Genomic DNA, 17,201 nt, shown 5'->3' with positions numbered 1-17,201 from the left:
TTTGAATACCAGGCATTTATTTGTAACAGAGTATTTCTACATTAATGTGAGTACTTCTTCCACCACTGGTGTACTACAGTAGTTTACAGAAATATGGGAAGAGACTATTTCGTCACACACTCACTCAGCTCAGAAGAAAGCACAGCGCAAGCGCAGAAGATCGTGCGTCTGCATACCGTGGGTGACGGCGTTGTCCTCTCCTACATTTTCCTTCTAGGATGGCCGTGGACGCCATTGGACGGGCGGATGATCTTTCATCGTTCTGGGCGGTGCTTGTGGAATAACACCAAAGCTCCATCTTTGTAGAATTTGACAGGAGCTTTGACCTATGTCGGGAAGGACTGCAAGCTGACGTATAGTAGGCTGCACGTAGATTCTCAATATGAAAAGAACTAACAACATAGGAAGCTATTTCTAAATATAAAGACAGGGGGTCTTTCACATCATAATATAACAGGACTATTATGCACATGACCCTCAGATGCTGCCCAATACCATCGCTTTTACTGGACTGACAAATCCAACGGAACTAATGGGAGACACACAGGCTTAAGAAGATAAATCCTTTTTTGGTGAATGACACTGTATCAGATACTGGCTATAACAGCAGAGAGAGACACGGACGTGCGGACATGGCTGACAGAACTGCTCCGAATTGCCACCTGAGACTCGAGTGGGTCTACGGATACCGGGGACACCAGTGCCGCAACAACCTGTACTACACGGCGGCCAAGGAGATCGTCTATTTCGTGGCCGGTGTGGGAGTTGTGTATAATACACGGGAACACAAGCAGAAATTTTACTTGGGACACAACGATGACATAATCAGGTATAGTGTAACTAACAACACACCACCAGCCTGCACGTTCACTCTCGTCAGCACCACGGACAGCGACACGCTCAATTTATTTGTACCCCTTAGCAGTGGTGGAAAGTAACTATGTAAATGCACTCAAGTAGGCCTACTGTACAATGTTAAGGTATTTTTTACTTTACCTGAGTATTTGCAATTCTCAGTAGTTTTACTAGAGTAAAACGTACCATATTTGCCTTTGAGATAGTGGACTACATCTCAAAGGCAAATATTGTACTTTTTACTCCACTAATTCTTTGAACTCTTTAGTTCCTAGTTACTTTGTAGATTTTGATTATTATTACAAAACAAACCAACATACCTATATATATATATACTTTGGCAGTTTGAGTATAGCCGATCTACAAACTCGCTATGTGAGCCTTGTGAGCTTGCAGATCTGCTATTTTCAAAGGATTTTTATACATTTTATACATTTGAAAACTTGTGAAATTGGACCTTCTGTACAATGAGTACTTTTACTTTTGGTACTTTAAGTATATGTTGATGCCTATACTTTTACACTTTTACTCAAGTACATTTTGAATTCCGGACTTTTACTTGTAATAGAGAATTTATACATTGCAGTATTTAGTATACTTGTACTTAAGTAAAAAATAAAATAGCACATTTTCCACCTGCTCAGTAACGGCGTTGCTTGCTAAAAAAGAACTAATCTACAAGCGAACAACGCATCGCATCGCAACGCATCGGTCGCTTGCAGATCAGTTTATCTTTTTTATTAAAGCGACACCCCTTCGCGGTGGAGTTATAAGTTAAGCTAAGACTGAAGGCTATATCCCTCCACCAGCAAACTGAATATTTGCCATTGATTGTACGTGGTTGTATAGTCATGTATTTCCTGAAAATTCCACAGCAGTTAACTTTTTCTTTGGTGGAGTTTTCAGAGTGGTGACAGAATTATTGTCAACAGCAGTGGTAGCTGACAAGATTTCCTAAAGTAGCCTACTGATACTTCCATAACTTCTGAGATAAATACCCTATATTATCTAACAGTATAGTCAACTCTTCTGGCAGTCTGTCAATGCTACCGTTAAGGCATGCTCAGTGATCTGGTAAAAGTCTATAGAATGTTGAAGGGCACAGTTGTCGTTAAGGGGATCCCCTGAAAGCCATCGATTAAACCCACCATGAGCAGGCAGAGCAACCCTGAAGCATCCAGTTTTAAATAAAACACAGCCTAAGTAGCCTGACAACTTAAGGGCCAATTAACTTCTTGTGTAAAGGCCTTACACATCATTCTCCCAAGATTATAATACACTTCATAAAGTGCTCCACATCATGCCAACACACAACAAAGATCTCTGTCCAATGCCTCAGTGCTTTGTGTTGACATTGTGTGGGTTGGCCTGGAGATGACTAGGATTATATACTGTGCCATTAGTCAGCTGGCCTTCTGCTCCATTATTAATTGGCCAACAGAGACACCAACCTTGCTCTGCCTCAGTTCAAATGCTGTGTTGGAGAGTTCATTGACTTAACCATATGATGTTTGGGCAGCTGGCTGCATTGGGCTATGGGAAAATAAGCTTCACATGACACATGTCTACATCTGGCGCTTCAGGCTTTAGTCTGGATATTGTTCCTGTACCATTATTGTGAAATCTTAGGTTTGGAGCCACATTTAGCCTAGTGTCATCTTTGTATTTTGTTGCAGTGAGAAATGTGTGGAGTGTGGACAAATGCCCTAATGCCATACACCTTGGGATAAATCTGAAAATCATCAGTGATTAATATTTTCAAACTGCAGCCAAAAAAAAGGTATTTCATTGACTGGGGTCGTCCAGAGCTCCGCTCCTTTTGCCCTCTATACCAAAATTCTTTGCTGAAAATAGACAATCTACATTGTAGATTCTACAAGTTACATTGCGTCACATTGCAAAACGTTGCGTGTTTGTTGATCTGATATTTTCACAGAATGTTTGCCCCAGATTAGGGACGCAAAAATTCCTGTGGTTAACGCTTTTGGGGGTCTTAAGGGAAGGTTAGCAAGTTCTCATTATAGGAGATTGTGTGTGTGTGTGTGTGTGTGTGTGTGTGTGTGTGTGTGTGTGTGTGTGTGTGTGTGTGTGTGTGTGTGTGTGTGTGTGTGTGCGTGCGTGCGTGCGTGCGTGCGTGCGTGCGTGCGTGGGTGGGTGGGTGCGTTTGAGATGTACCGATACCATTTTCTCCTTCCAGAGTACCGATCCGATACCATTGTGTAATAAAACAAATAATCTAGGACAGTGGTTCTCAAAGTGGGATCCAGGGACCCTCAGGGTTCCTTGAGGGGGTTCCAAATGGACCCTTACAAGCCTGTAACTCTGAGAGTTATAGACACTCAGAGTTACGTGGGTCCTTGAAATTAAAAGGTTTGAGAACCACGGAACTAGGAATAAAAAACTATTGATAATAATAGTGCAACATCAATTCAAAATATTACTGTAAATGAAATCTCATCATGTGATAAATTACATGGTATCGGAATGGCATAGACTGGCATACTCGCCGATACCGATACCAGCATTTTAGGCAGTATCGGCAGCTTTTCCGATACTGGTATCGGTATCGGAACAACTTTAGTGTGTCTGTCTGTCTGTCTGTCTGTCTGTCTGTCTGACTTTCCACTGCTAATCTTTCACTGGGCTGATCAGTGCCATATTTCTTGTGCATGCTGCCAGCAGGCCAGTGACCTCAATTCCCTTTTTTTCTCAAATCGGTCCAAAAACAATGATGTCATTTAAAAAAAAAAAAAATCATGGAACATTCATCCCTCCAGGCTATGGGATAAGCGTCCTGCTACTAAGTACTTGTAAGTCATTCTGGATAAGAGCGTTTGCTAAATGTCTAAATTGTAACTAGCAAATTACAAAACTGGCTTATTGTTGGATGTACCAGAAGTAGATTACTACTGAAATATAGATTAAAACGGGACAACATACCAAGAAACCCTCAAATTCAATTCATTCAACTCAGTCCAAGCTGTCTTAAGACAGTCTTTAGTCCATTTTACAGAGTTTAGAGTGCAGACGATCTGCAAAGCAGAGAGAAAGGGGGAGAGAGGTGGACCATGAATGTGTATGAGTGAGAGCGGGAGAGATACATACAGTACAACTGGTAATCACATGCTGTGACATTCATGGCTGTAGGAAAGAATTTAACTGTTTACGTCAATATATTTTTATTAAGGCATGCTTCCTGGTGGAGATTCGTGCTCTACTGAGTGCACTTTTCAGATACTGATACTGGACCTTTCTGAGTGGATACTCTGTTGAATAATTATTGGGCAGTGGAAGAGATGCAGATGTCTTAGATTCAAGATTCAAGATTCAAATTGTCTTTATCTGTCACTCTCTCTCCCACTCTTTCTCCCCTGTCTTGGTCTCTCAAGATTAGCGTATAATGCCCTCTACTGATGTTTGTTTGCCACTTTTAAATTTGATAATTTATGCAGCTACTTGAATTAATTGCTGCCCTCGCATCTGGTTTTGTCTTGCCCTGAAGCCTGTTCAGTTTGCTGGTCTCCAAGTCTGATGGAGACGAGCTAATGGTTTTCGCATGAATGAAAGGCTGCTCTCTTCCCTGACAACTGAAGGGTGATTTTTTTATACTTAGCTTTGCACCAGTGTCATCTTCTTTGTTGGGATGAATTGACAAATGAAAAATTGTCACACCGAAAAAAGAGCTGATTTACAAGCTCACAATGTGTAGATCAGCTATTTTTGCTGCCTGTGTGACATGGCGTGCAACCAAGTATAAATCTAGGCATGACTGTGACTGTTGGTAAAGTATACGCCCTGGCTGGATTTGCAATGTATTTTAGTGGTACTTTCTGTGCAATATGATTATCATTTGGCAATGATGGAAAAGCCAGAATAAACAAGACATGCTAACATTATACTCAGAATACTGCTATAACTGTAGATACTTCTTTAAGATATTCTTTAAATGTATACTTGATTGCTGTTCCACACACTTAAAGCATTAGCATATTACAGACTATATACTGTACATCAATCTGGTCTGGTCTCAAGTAACCTCAGACTACGCTAAACAGTTTGGGGTTCATACAGACCACATATATAATATATTAGTCTCTTATGGTGGCAATACATTCCCACTGATTGCAAGGCATGCATGCAGGGACCTCAATCATATAATATACATAAAAATGATATGTTTAAATTGATTATCTGCTATCCATTTGACGTTAACTGTTGACCATTCTGCATCTGAATATGACTCACTGAGGACAAAACGGTTTTGCATGGCAAGAAAAGTCTACTGTAAAGGAAGTTGTTGGATATGTTGATGTTGGTGGTGTGGTGTCAGGTTTTACATATGTTGTATGGGGTGGCAGTAGTGTGGGGGAGGCTGGGATTGTTCCCAGGTGAGACACAAGGCTCCGTATCATACCCAGAGGCAAGCCCCCAGTCGTATCTCGCCTTTCTTTTCCCTTGTTCATCAGATCTAATTTCCAGGTTACTCCTTCATTTCTGCTTGTCGGCCTTCCTTCATGGTCATTGCGTATTATACAGCTAAGCTTACGACCATCTCTAAACCATGTGCACTTACATTCATTACTTGGGTAATCCTTAATCTGGGGCGATTTATGACATGCTTTGTTATGATACTATCAATGAGAGAATGATTCAGACACAGGGAATAAATGGGCTGATATTAAAATGGCCTGCTCGTCTTATGGGCAGAAATATAGATGATTACTTAGTCTTTGTGGTGTTTAAATTAGATGCATTAACTATTTCAAAAATAGCAAAAAATAGCTGATCTACAAGTAAAAAAAGCGTTGTGAGCGTGTATGTTTTGCCATTGCTTAATGTTCTTTTTTTTTAGGAAGTCCTTTGAATTTTTTATACAACATTTGGCTGTCAAAATAGTGAGATTGAAAGTGAATAAAATGGTCAGGAAGCACAGCCATTGAGTTCAGTATTGCTCAAGTGTTTTATTCAGCTACTGATGTGTTACCTTGGCTTGTCAGAGTCATGCATGTAGTGTAGGTGCTTTTGTGGTGAGAACGAAAATAAACATGTCAGACTGGGCAGGCAAGAGTTTCTCGCTATGCTCTGTGAATGATGTGAACTAACGATGTCTATCGACCTACATGTTGATAGGCTCACCAGAGACGATGCTTTTTAAAGCATTATTTCATGTCTCAGATCCAGTAGGTGATTTGATTTGTTAGCCATTACAAAAATGCATCCCCCTTGTTAAGCTGCCTTTCTCTCTCTCCAGCCCCTAGTAGCAGAGTGTGATGGATTCAGATATGATTTAAAAATATATATATAATAATTTAAAAAAAATGGTGGGTGCTCCCATTGGGCCATCTCTTACACATTACTATGGAAGTGTTGTGGAATGTATTATTAGATCTTTGGACCAAAAGACGTCCATATTGTTTTTTTCCTTTTTTTTTATTTTTATTGCACGGATATTGCCAAGATCCAGATCATTTAGATCAGTGGTTCCCAAAGTTTTTAACTCTAGACCCAAAAGAGAAATGAGATGTTTCTTGTTATTTTTGCTGAGAAACCAAACCCAAACATTTGTACTCTTGTATACTTGTATGAAATACCAAAAGACCCATTGAACATTGATTGAGCAATGAATCACTTGATGGACCTTCAGTCCTTTAACACAATTACCAGCAGGTATGTATGTCGGTTCCAATCAGCAGAGTCACATCGACGTGATGTGACTCTCTACCTATTATATAAGAAGGGCTCTGTAAGACATTGATGAAAAGGTAAATTGAAAGGTTTGTCTCCTTCTTTTTGCAATCTTGCACTTTCAGCTGCCATGACACTCTGATGCAACACACACACACACACACACACACACACACACACACACACACACACACACACACACACACACACACACACACACACACACACACACACACACACACACACACACACACACACACACACACACACACACACACAAATCTGTCTATAATTATTTAAAAAATGGTAACAGAGTCATGCAACTACGCAGTAGCCTACTTCTATTGGCTTGTGGATTGTGACACCATCTACGATAGAATGACTATAAATTAAGCTGAAATGAACCTTAAAAAGACAAGACATCCGTCTAGCTCAAATGTGCAGGAGTGTTTACTGAAGAAAAAGTGTACGTTTTAGCATTGTCATTGCTTGAGTTAAAAACTAAACAAAACAAAGGATGGTTCTGAAACTGCACTTCAACCTCATTTAACCATCACCAAGTAAAGAGCCTAGATTAGAAGATGAAGATAGCATGTCAACATTCAGACACAGTAGTGGTTCCTTTTGTGTAAAAGAAGACTGGAGAGGCTAGTTCTACTGTATTTAAGTATTTGAAGTCCAAACCATTCTGTTAAATACTGTAAGGGTATCCGCTATTATCACTAAGAGGGCCTACCTCTGTTGAATGTCATTATGTCTATTCTATTTTTAGTTGTGCACACTTGCTGTATGGACAGGTGCTTTATGGTGGATTATTGGCAGCTGGATTAAAATTACTTTATGTGAAACCTAGTGTAGAGATAGTCTATAGTAGTGTACAGACCTTTAGAAATGTCCTAATCCACTACCTCTTTATAATCTGCCGTAGGCAATAACTAAAAAGATAACTGCTGTGTGTTGGAGAATGTGAATCAACCCTGGCTTAGATCTGTAATATCATCTTAATACTCATCTATTTTTAAATTAAGATCAGACAGGGGGACCTGGTTCAAATCAGACTTGCTCTGGCCACATATCTTTATCATCTTAGACTGTTTACAGTTAATATAAACTCTAAAAGCCCTTCTAGCTACACCCAACCGGACCAAAGCGGTTGACTCAACTGATATTGCCATCATTATAGCCCTGCACTCTCACTAAGTGGCACTGAAAATGAAAGAATAGGACAATGTACGTTTATTAATGCCAGAATTGGTGGTGGGGAGATTGTATATTCACTTAAGAATTAGCATTGTAAACAACAACAAAAGCTTTAAAGTGAAATAAAATAAAGTACCATGATAAAAAATAAAAAGATACGTGATGTGTGATCTACGCTAGAGGGAACGCTATGGTGTCACCAAAATCAATAGGGCTTATTCACCAGGGAGCATGAATGCACTCAGCAAGTTTCTTTTTTGTGATCAAATTCTTATTGATTATATAAAGCATGTAGTACAGAGAGGAACACATTTCACAGGACATAATGATACACATATCCCCTCTCCCCCATCCCACAGGACTTGACTACAACAAACCTGTCCTTTTTACAGTGGTGCGTTATGCTTTCAACAGCATTAACTAACATGTTTACATTATTTTGTTTTGCACCATTTGTCATTCCATGTAATGAACATCCAGAAAATCAAATAACCACTGGTGTCTCTGCAGACAATGCGTGGCCTGCCAGCATTTCTTTGGCTGTTGTTAGGTCAGACACTGACAGCCAGCCATACTCAATATTTCTGAAGTACATTTCAAAAAATAATCATTCAACAATAAAACTAAAGGAGAGCATAGTACAGTGCATTCCATGACCACTGACAGACATGAAGAAATACAGTTCCAAAATCTAAAATATAATATAATAGAAAGCCTTTATTCATTACTACGTCATTCTACTGTGCATATAACAACATTTAAAGTGCCACTCGTGATTAGAGTATTAAAACACAGTACAACATGGTCTCGCACAACACAAGTATTAAACAATAAAATACATGAAAATTGCAGTGAAGTTCATCCATGCAGTCATATAGTTCATCAGTTACTTTTTGCCAGAGATTAGAGTGCAAATGACCTTGGGGGAAAAGTTTAACTTCTGGACAATACCAAACCATAAGTACCAGAACGTCCCTGAGGGCAAGGCGTGCAATTTGGACATTGTCTGGCTTTGATCTGAAAGAGTTTTCGAGTTGTGCAATGTGTTTTCAAAACAAAATTATGATATATCATCTGATGATTTGGGGTTTCTTTAAGAAAAACATATATCGGACCAGAGTCTGACTCAATTAATATCTGTGCAATTTAGTGATAAACCTTTTCTCCATATAGTATCAATCACACTAGAGTATAAAATATACCACGGCTGTTCTTTCCTCCAGGGGATTTCATAACAAGCACATGAGGCAGATCAAATCGGCAATAAATAAAAGTGCCTGGTACTGTATATTAAACCGCTACTGTACGTCCTGGAATGTACAGACGGTAAACTTTTGTAATATCAGCAAGTATTGTCAGTTCTCCCAGTACTAAATCACAATTATGGAATAATGGATAGTGCTGATGAAATTTGGATTGGTTTTGGTCACTCAGCAAGTTTCATAAAAATCTGCACATTACATTTTGAGATATCTTGTTTGCAAGTGGCAATGCTGGCCTAATGGTGACGCCAGAGGAAAGGCCATGGGGTTCACCAAAATCAGTAGGGTTCATCCTCTGGGGAGCATGAAGGTGCACATGCAGCACATTCCATAGCAGTACATTTCCACATGTTGTCGCTGTCGGGCAGAAACATTGCATCTCCATATTTCAACCATTTATGTTTTGTCATAAATGAATGCCCTACTTCGTCATATGACGAATCTAGCCGATCTACCCGATCTACAAGCTCAATGTGAGCTTATAAGATCAGCTTTTTCACCATCCCCAGTCAGAAACTCAGGATTTGACTGTGGACCTTCTGCTGTATATGAACCAATATGAACTGTGAAAACAGACTATATGTCCCTATATTTAATGTAATTTTAAAGATGGAAGGACAAGGATTTTAGCCTTAAGCCCCTATAATTGGCACTGCTATTCCCGCACCCGCTGCCCACTAGCCGTGAATTACGGATATGGGAGCTGGCACTGTCCCTAAACGCTGTTTTGCGGCCACTATACCCGCTATTCATTATGCCGACTCCATTTCACTTGGAGACGTGCCCGTGGGCGTGTTGTTGTATTATCCCTAAAATTGCTGTTTTGCCCACACACGTTTGGGAAAGTGTATAGCGGAATCTAAAACCACCCGCTATGCTAAATTGGTTTGGTAGAGTGCGCCCGCGATGGACATAGGGCGCACAAAGGCACAACATTCAAAGGCTCCCTCTCTCTCCTAATTCTCAACAAATCTCTGTGATTCTAATTTTCTTATAATCAGCAGAAGTGAGAGTTTCAATTCCTTGTGTCAGTTGTGTTTATATAAGATGATAGTCTATTCAAAGAAGACAATTTGTGCGTCGCGCAATGCAATGCTCTCCAAATTACACACTTCAGTTTAATTCATTGATTACGCAGGAAATAATGAACTGATTAAAAAAATATTAAATTCTCTCATAACATCTCATCTCTCGTAACATGTAGGTGATATGTATGTCTATCAAATGTGGTTTTATTGAAAGGCAATCAAAGGCTAGAGCCTATAAAGTAAACGTCGGGCATAGTGCGGCTGCAACGACAGGAGCAGTGTTGCAAGAATTTGTGAGAGGAATAAGCAACCAGGTCTATGAAAACAAGCCCAAAATAAGCGACTATGATAGGCCACATGGGCACTTCAAACCTATATATCGGCCATTAAACAATGTGCAAATTTATATATGTTGGCTATTTGAAAATAGACGATCTACAAGCTCTCACAACTGCAAGTACCATTATTTACAAGCAACTTTACAGAAAAACAAGCCCAATGTGGCTTATAATAAGCAGACCTGGCAACACTGGCAGAGGGAGAGAGGAGAGCGTAAGATTGCATTGCGGATAATGGCTTGTGCAGTCTTCTCTTAAAGGCAATGGCATCTGGCACAGTGATTGGTTTTATTATTGTAACGCCCAAACCACACCTATGCATAATGTAACGGGTAGTGCAGGTGTTTTGCAGGTAAGGCAGGTGTCCCAAAATAGGAACTTTTGCATGCACGCCCCTTGCTCACTCCTAAATCCTCAAATAGTGGGTTTAGCCAGTATTGGCGATTATAGGGCCATTAGTATAAAAACCTGTGAACTGAACCAAAAAAAGTGTGTGAACTGAGACACTCTTAAATCTTTAATTTGCCTTCTGATACTGTATGTAGTAGGTGACATGGAGAGCCTTCTGGATTTGTCTAGTAAAGTGTGTGATGTCCAAGGGGTATTCTGAACCCGGCTGGCAGAAGCAAACATTAGATCTGTATCCCGATCGAATGTGTTTGATGTGCAGCCAAACATCTGTAGTCTACATCAAACAGGAGATTTGTGAAGTTGTACCACATTAGTTAAGGCATTTACCAGTCGCTGTAACAAATTGAAATGTTATTATAAGATCTAATTTTAGCAGACCAAAAGTGAAAGATTGCACATGTCCTATCTCAGCCACAAAAGGCATAGGCCAGGGGTACTCAACAACAAATCTTGAAGGTCCACAAATATGTTTTTGAATAAGGCTAGGGTCCGCACATGCACAGATTTTTTTTTTTTTATTATAATTTTCCCAGGGTCCGCAGAGAGGTGTCCCGCGGTCCGGTCATGGACCGCGGTCTGCCTGTTGAGTACCCCTGGCATAGGCCCTATGCATTCCATGCCTGAGATGTACCCTATGCCATATAGGGCATGTACAGTGTGTATTACTCATGCTAAAGTTTTGACATTAGGCATCAAGGGAACATTTAAACAACCCAACAACCTTTTTGTAGCAGCACTTGGATAATCATCATGAACCAATATGACTGTTGAATTGTGTAGAAAGTCATGAGCTGTTTATGATCTAATGCGCTGTCTCTTTTTATGAAGAATGTTATGCAGTTTTGCTTGATGCAACTTAAAGGCTATAGACTGGAATATAATAGTTTATAGTGGTGGATGCATTTGTTCATCTCATTATGTTTGCTGTAGGGATTAAACCAAAATAAGTCTTTGTCATACTGTAGAGTGTAGATGTATTTAATCAGTGTTGGTGATATCAATCATTCTTGGGTTATTGTTGCATTGATCAGATGATGGAACTAATAAAAATGCATTTAGCTGTGTGGTAACCGTCTCTACCAAAGCTATTTTCTGGCTGCATCTAATAGAGTCCTAATCAGATTCTCTTCCTCTGAATACTATATTTAGCTGCTTTGCTGTGATTATATAATTCATATAAGGAAGAAGAGGAATCAAGCCAGGTTGGATTGGAGTGTTCAGCGCAGAAAGGGGAGGGGAGCGGAAAAACAAAGGGTAGAGGGCTAGGGGGAGATACGGAGTAAACCTCTCCTGTAAGAGCCAAGAAGACACTAACTGATACACACCCTCTTATCAAGCCTATTACCCAGGTTCTGTATCTCATCTCTGTCTACAAGCTGTGAAGTTAGGTCTCATCATTAAGCTAAAATAGCAATTTGAATAATCTGTTCAAACCAGAATGGTGATGATGACACATTGGCACTTTTGAGATGTAAAAGGCTGGTGTGACCATCAAGGCTGATTTATACTTCATGGTATAATGGCGTCACGTACCGAAAATAGTCGATCTACAAGCTCACAGCACGCTGCATCTGCGACACATTGTGAACTTGGACATGGGCTAGTTTCGGTGTGTGACGCCAATGTACGACGAAGTATGACTTTGCCATTTTTAGAGAGCGAGAAGAATAAACTCCTGACGGGAATGTGGCTTTTTTATGGAGCCAACCTGGAAGTGAGAAAGACACAGGAGAGAGAAAGGGGGAAGGGTGAGAAATGCAGAGAGTGTGAACTGTGAAGGAGATGCACAAATCCAGAGTATTAAGCATTTAACTCTGAGGGATTGGAAGTGGAAGAGTTAAATTATTTCTTCTGTGTAGAGAGTGTGAGATTCAGATGTGGGTGAATGCCAGGTCTTCCTGAGCTGATTTGAGTCAGCGTGCTAGTGGCTACTGCCTGGCCCGCAAAACCTCTACTCTGGCCTGCTGTCTGAAAACACGTCAGGATTAAACATTCCAGAGTGCAGTTGGCAAAACGGGCGGCCTGATTATAATGGAAGGAGGTCCGTCGCAGCATGAAATATAATATATAGGCCAGGACGAGGCAAGAGTAGAAGAGAATTGCCCAGTGATTCACTCAGCCCTGCCGGGAACGTGACGGGCAGCTGCTGGGTTTGGGGGGAGGGGGCTGAAGGCTTTATACGACGGGCTGTTGCTCAGTGTGGGAACCGTTGTACTGTACTGTAGGTGTGTGTATGGTTTGGGGGGGAGTTGTACAGATGGACTGGGATGAGGGATTATGTAATAATTGTATGCCTGGTGATGCTAGGCAAACCCAGGTATTGTAATGTAAGGCAAGGCAAGTTTATTTTTATAACACATTTCATAATCAAAGGCAATTTTAAGTGCTTTACGTAAGCTGTCAAACAAAATGGAAGGAATGAAATTAAGAAAAATAAATAAAATACATGGGTTTAAAATGATAATAAAGGTTATGTGCAATTTGAGTAGGTGACCGGGGCAAAGCACAGGCAAAGAATAGTTTGAGCGATTCCAAAACAACGTCTGAAAGAGAAGTTGGCCTGTATGGCCTTCCATAAGCCCTCATCTCCAGTGGCCAGCAGGCATAGAGGAAGCAGAGACGTGAATCTCTCTGAGCATGAATGGGTTAACTGAACCATGTCACCTCCGAGGGATAAAGCTGCCCCTTTTATTCATAGTTATTTGGTCACAAACATAACATGTATCACCCCATCCATACACACATGCACGCTCGCGCACGCACTCACGCACTCACACATGCACACACTTAAACACACACACACACACACACACACACACACACACACACACACACACACACACACACACACACACACACACACACACACACACACACACACACACACACACACACACACACACACACAAAGACCGCTTTCAAACTGGTATCCCTGGTATGTCATTATAGGCTTACATTTTACAGCAAAATTAATAACTTCTGTCTTTCTCTGTACAGTTTAGCACTGCATCCGGAGCGTGTGCTGGTGGCTACAGGACAAGTGGGCAAGGAGCCTTATATCTGCGTATGGGACTCCTACACAGTGCAGACTGTGTCCATCCTCAAGGACATGCACACACACGGTATTGCCTGCCTGGCATTTGACCTCGAGGGACAGGTAGGTGACGGCTAAACCAAGTACTTCTGTGATAGTGTAGCATAACAGTGACAATACCTCTGTGTTCATATAATTCCTATAGAACTGTTTACTAGCATTTGCTTTACAGAGGATACATGTACACAACTTAAAACCACTTTCAACCTCACACCCGATTTTTGGAATGTCATTATAGGCAAAAAACAAATCTGAGATTGACAAAATTACCCACAATCACAAAAATAGCAGATGTATGTGTGATATTGCGATGCGTTGTGACATTGTAGATTGTCATACGCCGAATAGTGAAAATAGCCAAAGTGTGTATGGTCTAAGTGGTTAACATAATTTTCAGGAATGTACAGCTGAGCTGTCACTGCAGCAATTACTATTAGCTCCACTCAGTAGCATATACAGGCTGGCGATTGGAGCTTGCCTGCTGGGCTGAATTTCCAAATGAGACATCTGTGATTATTCCGGCAGTATTAGCCAGACAGCTGCACACAGACATTACCCCGCTTCAGAGATTCAACTTGAAAGAGTCAGCTGCAATGTCTGTCATCTATTGTCTCACAGAGTTGGACAGCACCTTGCTGTGTGAAGGCAGTGACAGCCAGAGCCGCTGAGCCTGGGTAGATTAGAAACAGAGACATTTGAAATTCATGACACACTTGAGCACAGCTTTACGTATCTGTCCTCATCGTACAGTTCATGAGTCAAATGGTTGTATGTGTGTGCCAGTTTGAAGTAGATTAATAGACTGCTCTCAGTATAGGAGTGTACCTCTGTGACTGTTTATTGTGGGGCACTTCATTATTTAGACCTTTCCTGTCAAGTCGATGGCTGACTCAGTGTAGTCATGGCTCTTGTAAACAGTTTCTCTACCTGATATTTGCTTGGAATATTCATGTCTCAAACATCAGTATTCCACGGATGCAGCACTGGGCTTATATCTGTGCGTGACCCTCATCTTTCTCCCGGAGGAGCTTTTGGCAACGAGTTATACCTCCTCAGCTAATGTACATAGCAGTGGGAGACAGGGGGAATGACCCTGTGCATTTCCTTGGTCGGTCAGAGAGCAGGGGATTTAGATAGGATGTGACAGTGTATAAAGTCAGCGGAGGCTCACTCGTTTAGCATCCCTGTGTTTACACCCTGTCTCTCCTCTCTGAGAAAGTCAGGGATGAATTGAGAACTGGCTGGTGGAATCCCTTGTTTCTTCACTCCTCTCCGTCTATTAAAGCGATGTTGAGGAGTATGATGATATTTGAGACATCTGATCTGCAGGTCTCAGGGCATGCTGCTGTGTTGCAACGTGACCGAAGAGTACCATACACTCACTATAGTCACTTTTCCACTCCATGGTACCGGCCGGACCAACTCGAATATCTACTCGCCTTTTTGGTTTTCCATGAGGCAAATGTACCTGGTACCAGCTGAGGCGATAACAAAAACACTGCAGACTAGTTTGGTCAGAGAGAATCGTCACTAGCGTCATTGCATCACAACGGACTGCCCTATAACTGCATCGAAGCTCCGGCATACTGTTAACAAACTCTTTAAAAAGCCATATATGTAAATAAAGAATCAATATGGAGCACAGTCTATTTCTCGCCTAAAATGTTGTCAGAAACTGTTTTATTGGACTGTATAGGTGAGATAGATATCGTTCTCAGGCCGCATTTGCTTTAGCAATAGCTTTTACTTTAGCATTGCTCAGCACTCATCTACGCTGGACATCGCTATGATGACCTACATTCCTATGTGGAGTGTAAAACAAAGTAAGCAAGCAAGTACAGTCGAGTAGTCAAGTCGAGTTGAGTCGGTACCATGCACTGGAAAAGCAACTGCATTTACATGTAGGCTACTGACAAGTATGGATAATTGGTTATATCCTACCAGGTGGAGGTGTTTACACAGATCTTCTAAAAAGGAGATTCTTTTTCATGCCAAACACACTGCACATTTAATTTACATAATAAGCCGAGTTTAGACCAAATATTGGCGGTGATACAAAACTGTTTTAAGCCCGATTTATACTTCGTTGTACAGCGGTGTCGCTTAGTGAGTTTGTAGATATGCTATTTTCGGCGCGCAACAACATCGTATGGCAGAGCATGAATTACGCCTCGAACATTGCAGATACAAATCTGCAGTCTGAATTACCCCTAAAAGCACTCGTTCTTGTGCTTGACTGTCACGGTTTACTTGCGTTTCATCATGCAGTGGCCCTTCAGTCATCATTGAAATACAGGCTTATCAAACTCTAGAGGGGTTCTCCTCTGTTTACCCGAACATTGATTCAACAGCAAATCAAAGAGGACACCCACTACAACAACAAAGCAAAGCTTCAGAGTACAGATGCATATCCATAAGCACTCCTCTCTTCTGTTCTCCACTGCACTGCTGCCTACTCACTCCCTCACCCAACAAAAAGCACTTTAATGTGCTCACTTTGAGCGCCAGGGGCTGGACAACTGTTCTGTTCCGAAGCCATTATTAGCCTATGAAGCAAACCATTGTGGCCATTGGAGGAGAAAAAGCTTAACCACTTTTAACTTGGTGTCCCTATTTTGAGCATGTCATTATAGGCAGAAGTTCAATTTATTTTCAATTAACATTTTTAAAATAGAATTTGTCAAGCTTTGTCAAAAATAGCAATAGATTTTGTAGGTAAGCAATTTTGTATACCCCGTCGCATGATTTTCAAGCTAACAACGCATCTTGAAGATCAGTTCTTGTGAGCAAGCGACACCATCATACTACAGAGTATACTTTTTGGCTTCAGCTTGTTTGTTGACCATGTTCCGTGTGTGATGTGTAACAGAATAGTGGTTAATTGGTATACAGGATGTTTTCTGTGGTACCAGTCTTATCTCGTATCTCTCTCTCTTTCCCCAACCCGCCCCCACAGTGTTTGGTCTCCGTGGGTTTGGACTCCAAGAACACAATCTGTGTGTGGGACTGGAGAAGAGGGAAGGTTCTGGCAGCGGCTCCTGGACACACGGACAGGGTAAACGCACTCATCCGGCCTCATATCAGTCCTGAGCTCCATCTGTATCGATCGCCTCAATTAGTGATAAATGCAGGGTGGAGCTCGTTCCTGAAGGAGGTATAAACAAGTTACACCTGATTGATCAGGGTCTTTCCATGGCCTGTCGGGGAAAATGCCCGGCTAATGAAATGGAATTTAAAAAAGATGAAACGCAGGCAGCTGTTGTTTTCTTGCTCAGCCCCCATGCTTTATGCATGATCATAGAGAAAGTATGCACACACACACACACAC

General features: G+C 41.1%; 1 protein-coding gene across 2 annotated transcripts in view; it reads left to right on the top strand.

The window, feature by feature from the left end:
- Positions 1–454: 454 nt before the first annotated feature.
- eml5 (EMAP like 5) overlaps positions 455–17,201 on the top strand; it is a 61,731-nt gene continuing 44,984 nt past the window's right edge. For both annotated transcript variants that reach the window (XM_084044129.1, XM_084044128.1), the window contains exons 1-3: positions 455–829; positions 13,777–13,936; positions 16,830–16,928. In XM_084044129.1, the coding sequence (XP_083900255.1) occupies positions 633–829; positions 13,777–13,936; positions 16,830–16,928 (456 nt within the window). In that variant the 5' untranslated portion in view covers positions 455–632. The remainder of the gene's footprint in view (positions 830–13,776; positions 13,937–16,829; positions 16,929–17,201) is intronic.

This window comes from Gymnoscopelus microlampas, assembly GCF_963454915.1.
Source record: "Gymnoscopelus microlampas genome assembly, chromosome: 20".
Lineage (NCBI taxonomy): Eukaryota > Metazoa > Chordata > Actinopteri > Myctophiformes > Myctophidae > Gymnoscopelus > Gymnoscopelus microlampas.
Note: the sequence above shows the minus strand (reverse complement) of the source record. Positions and strands in the feature narration are given on the sequence as shown.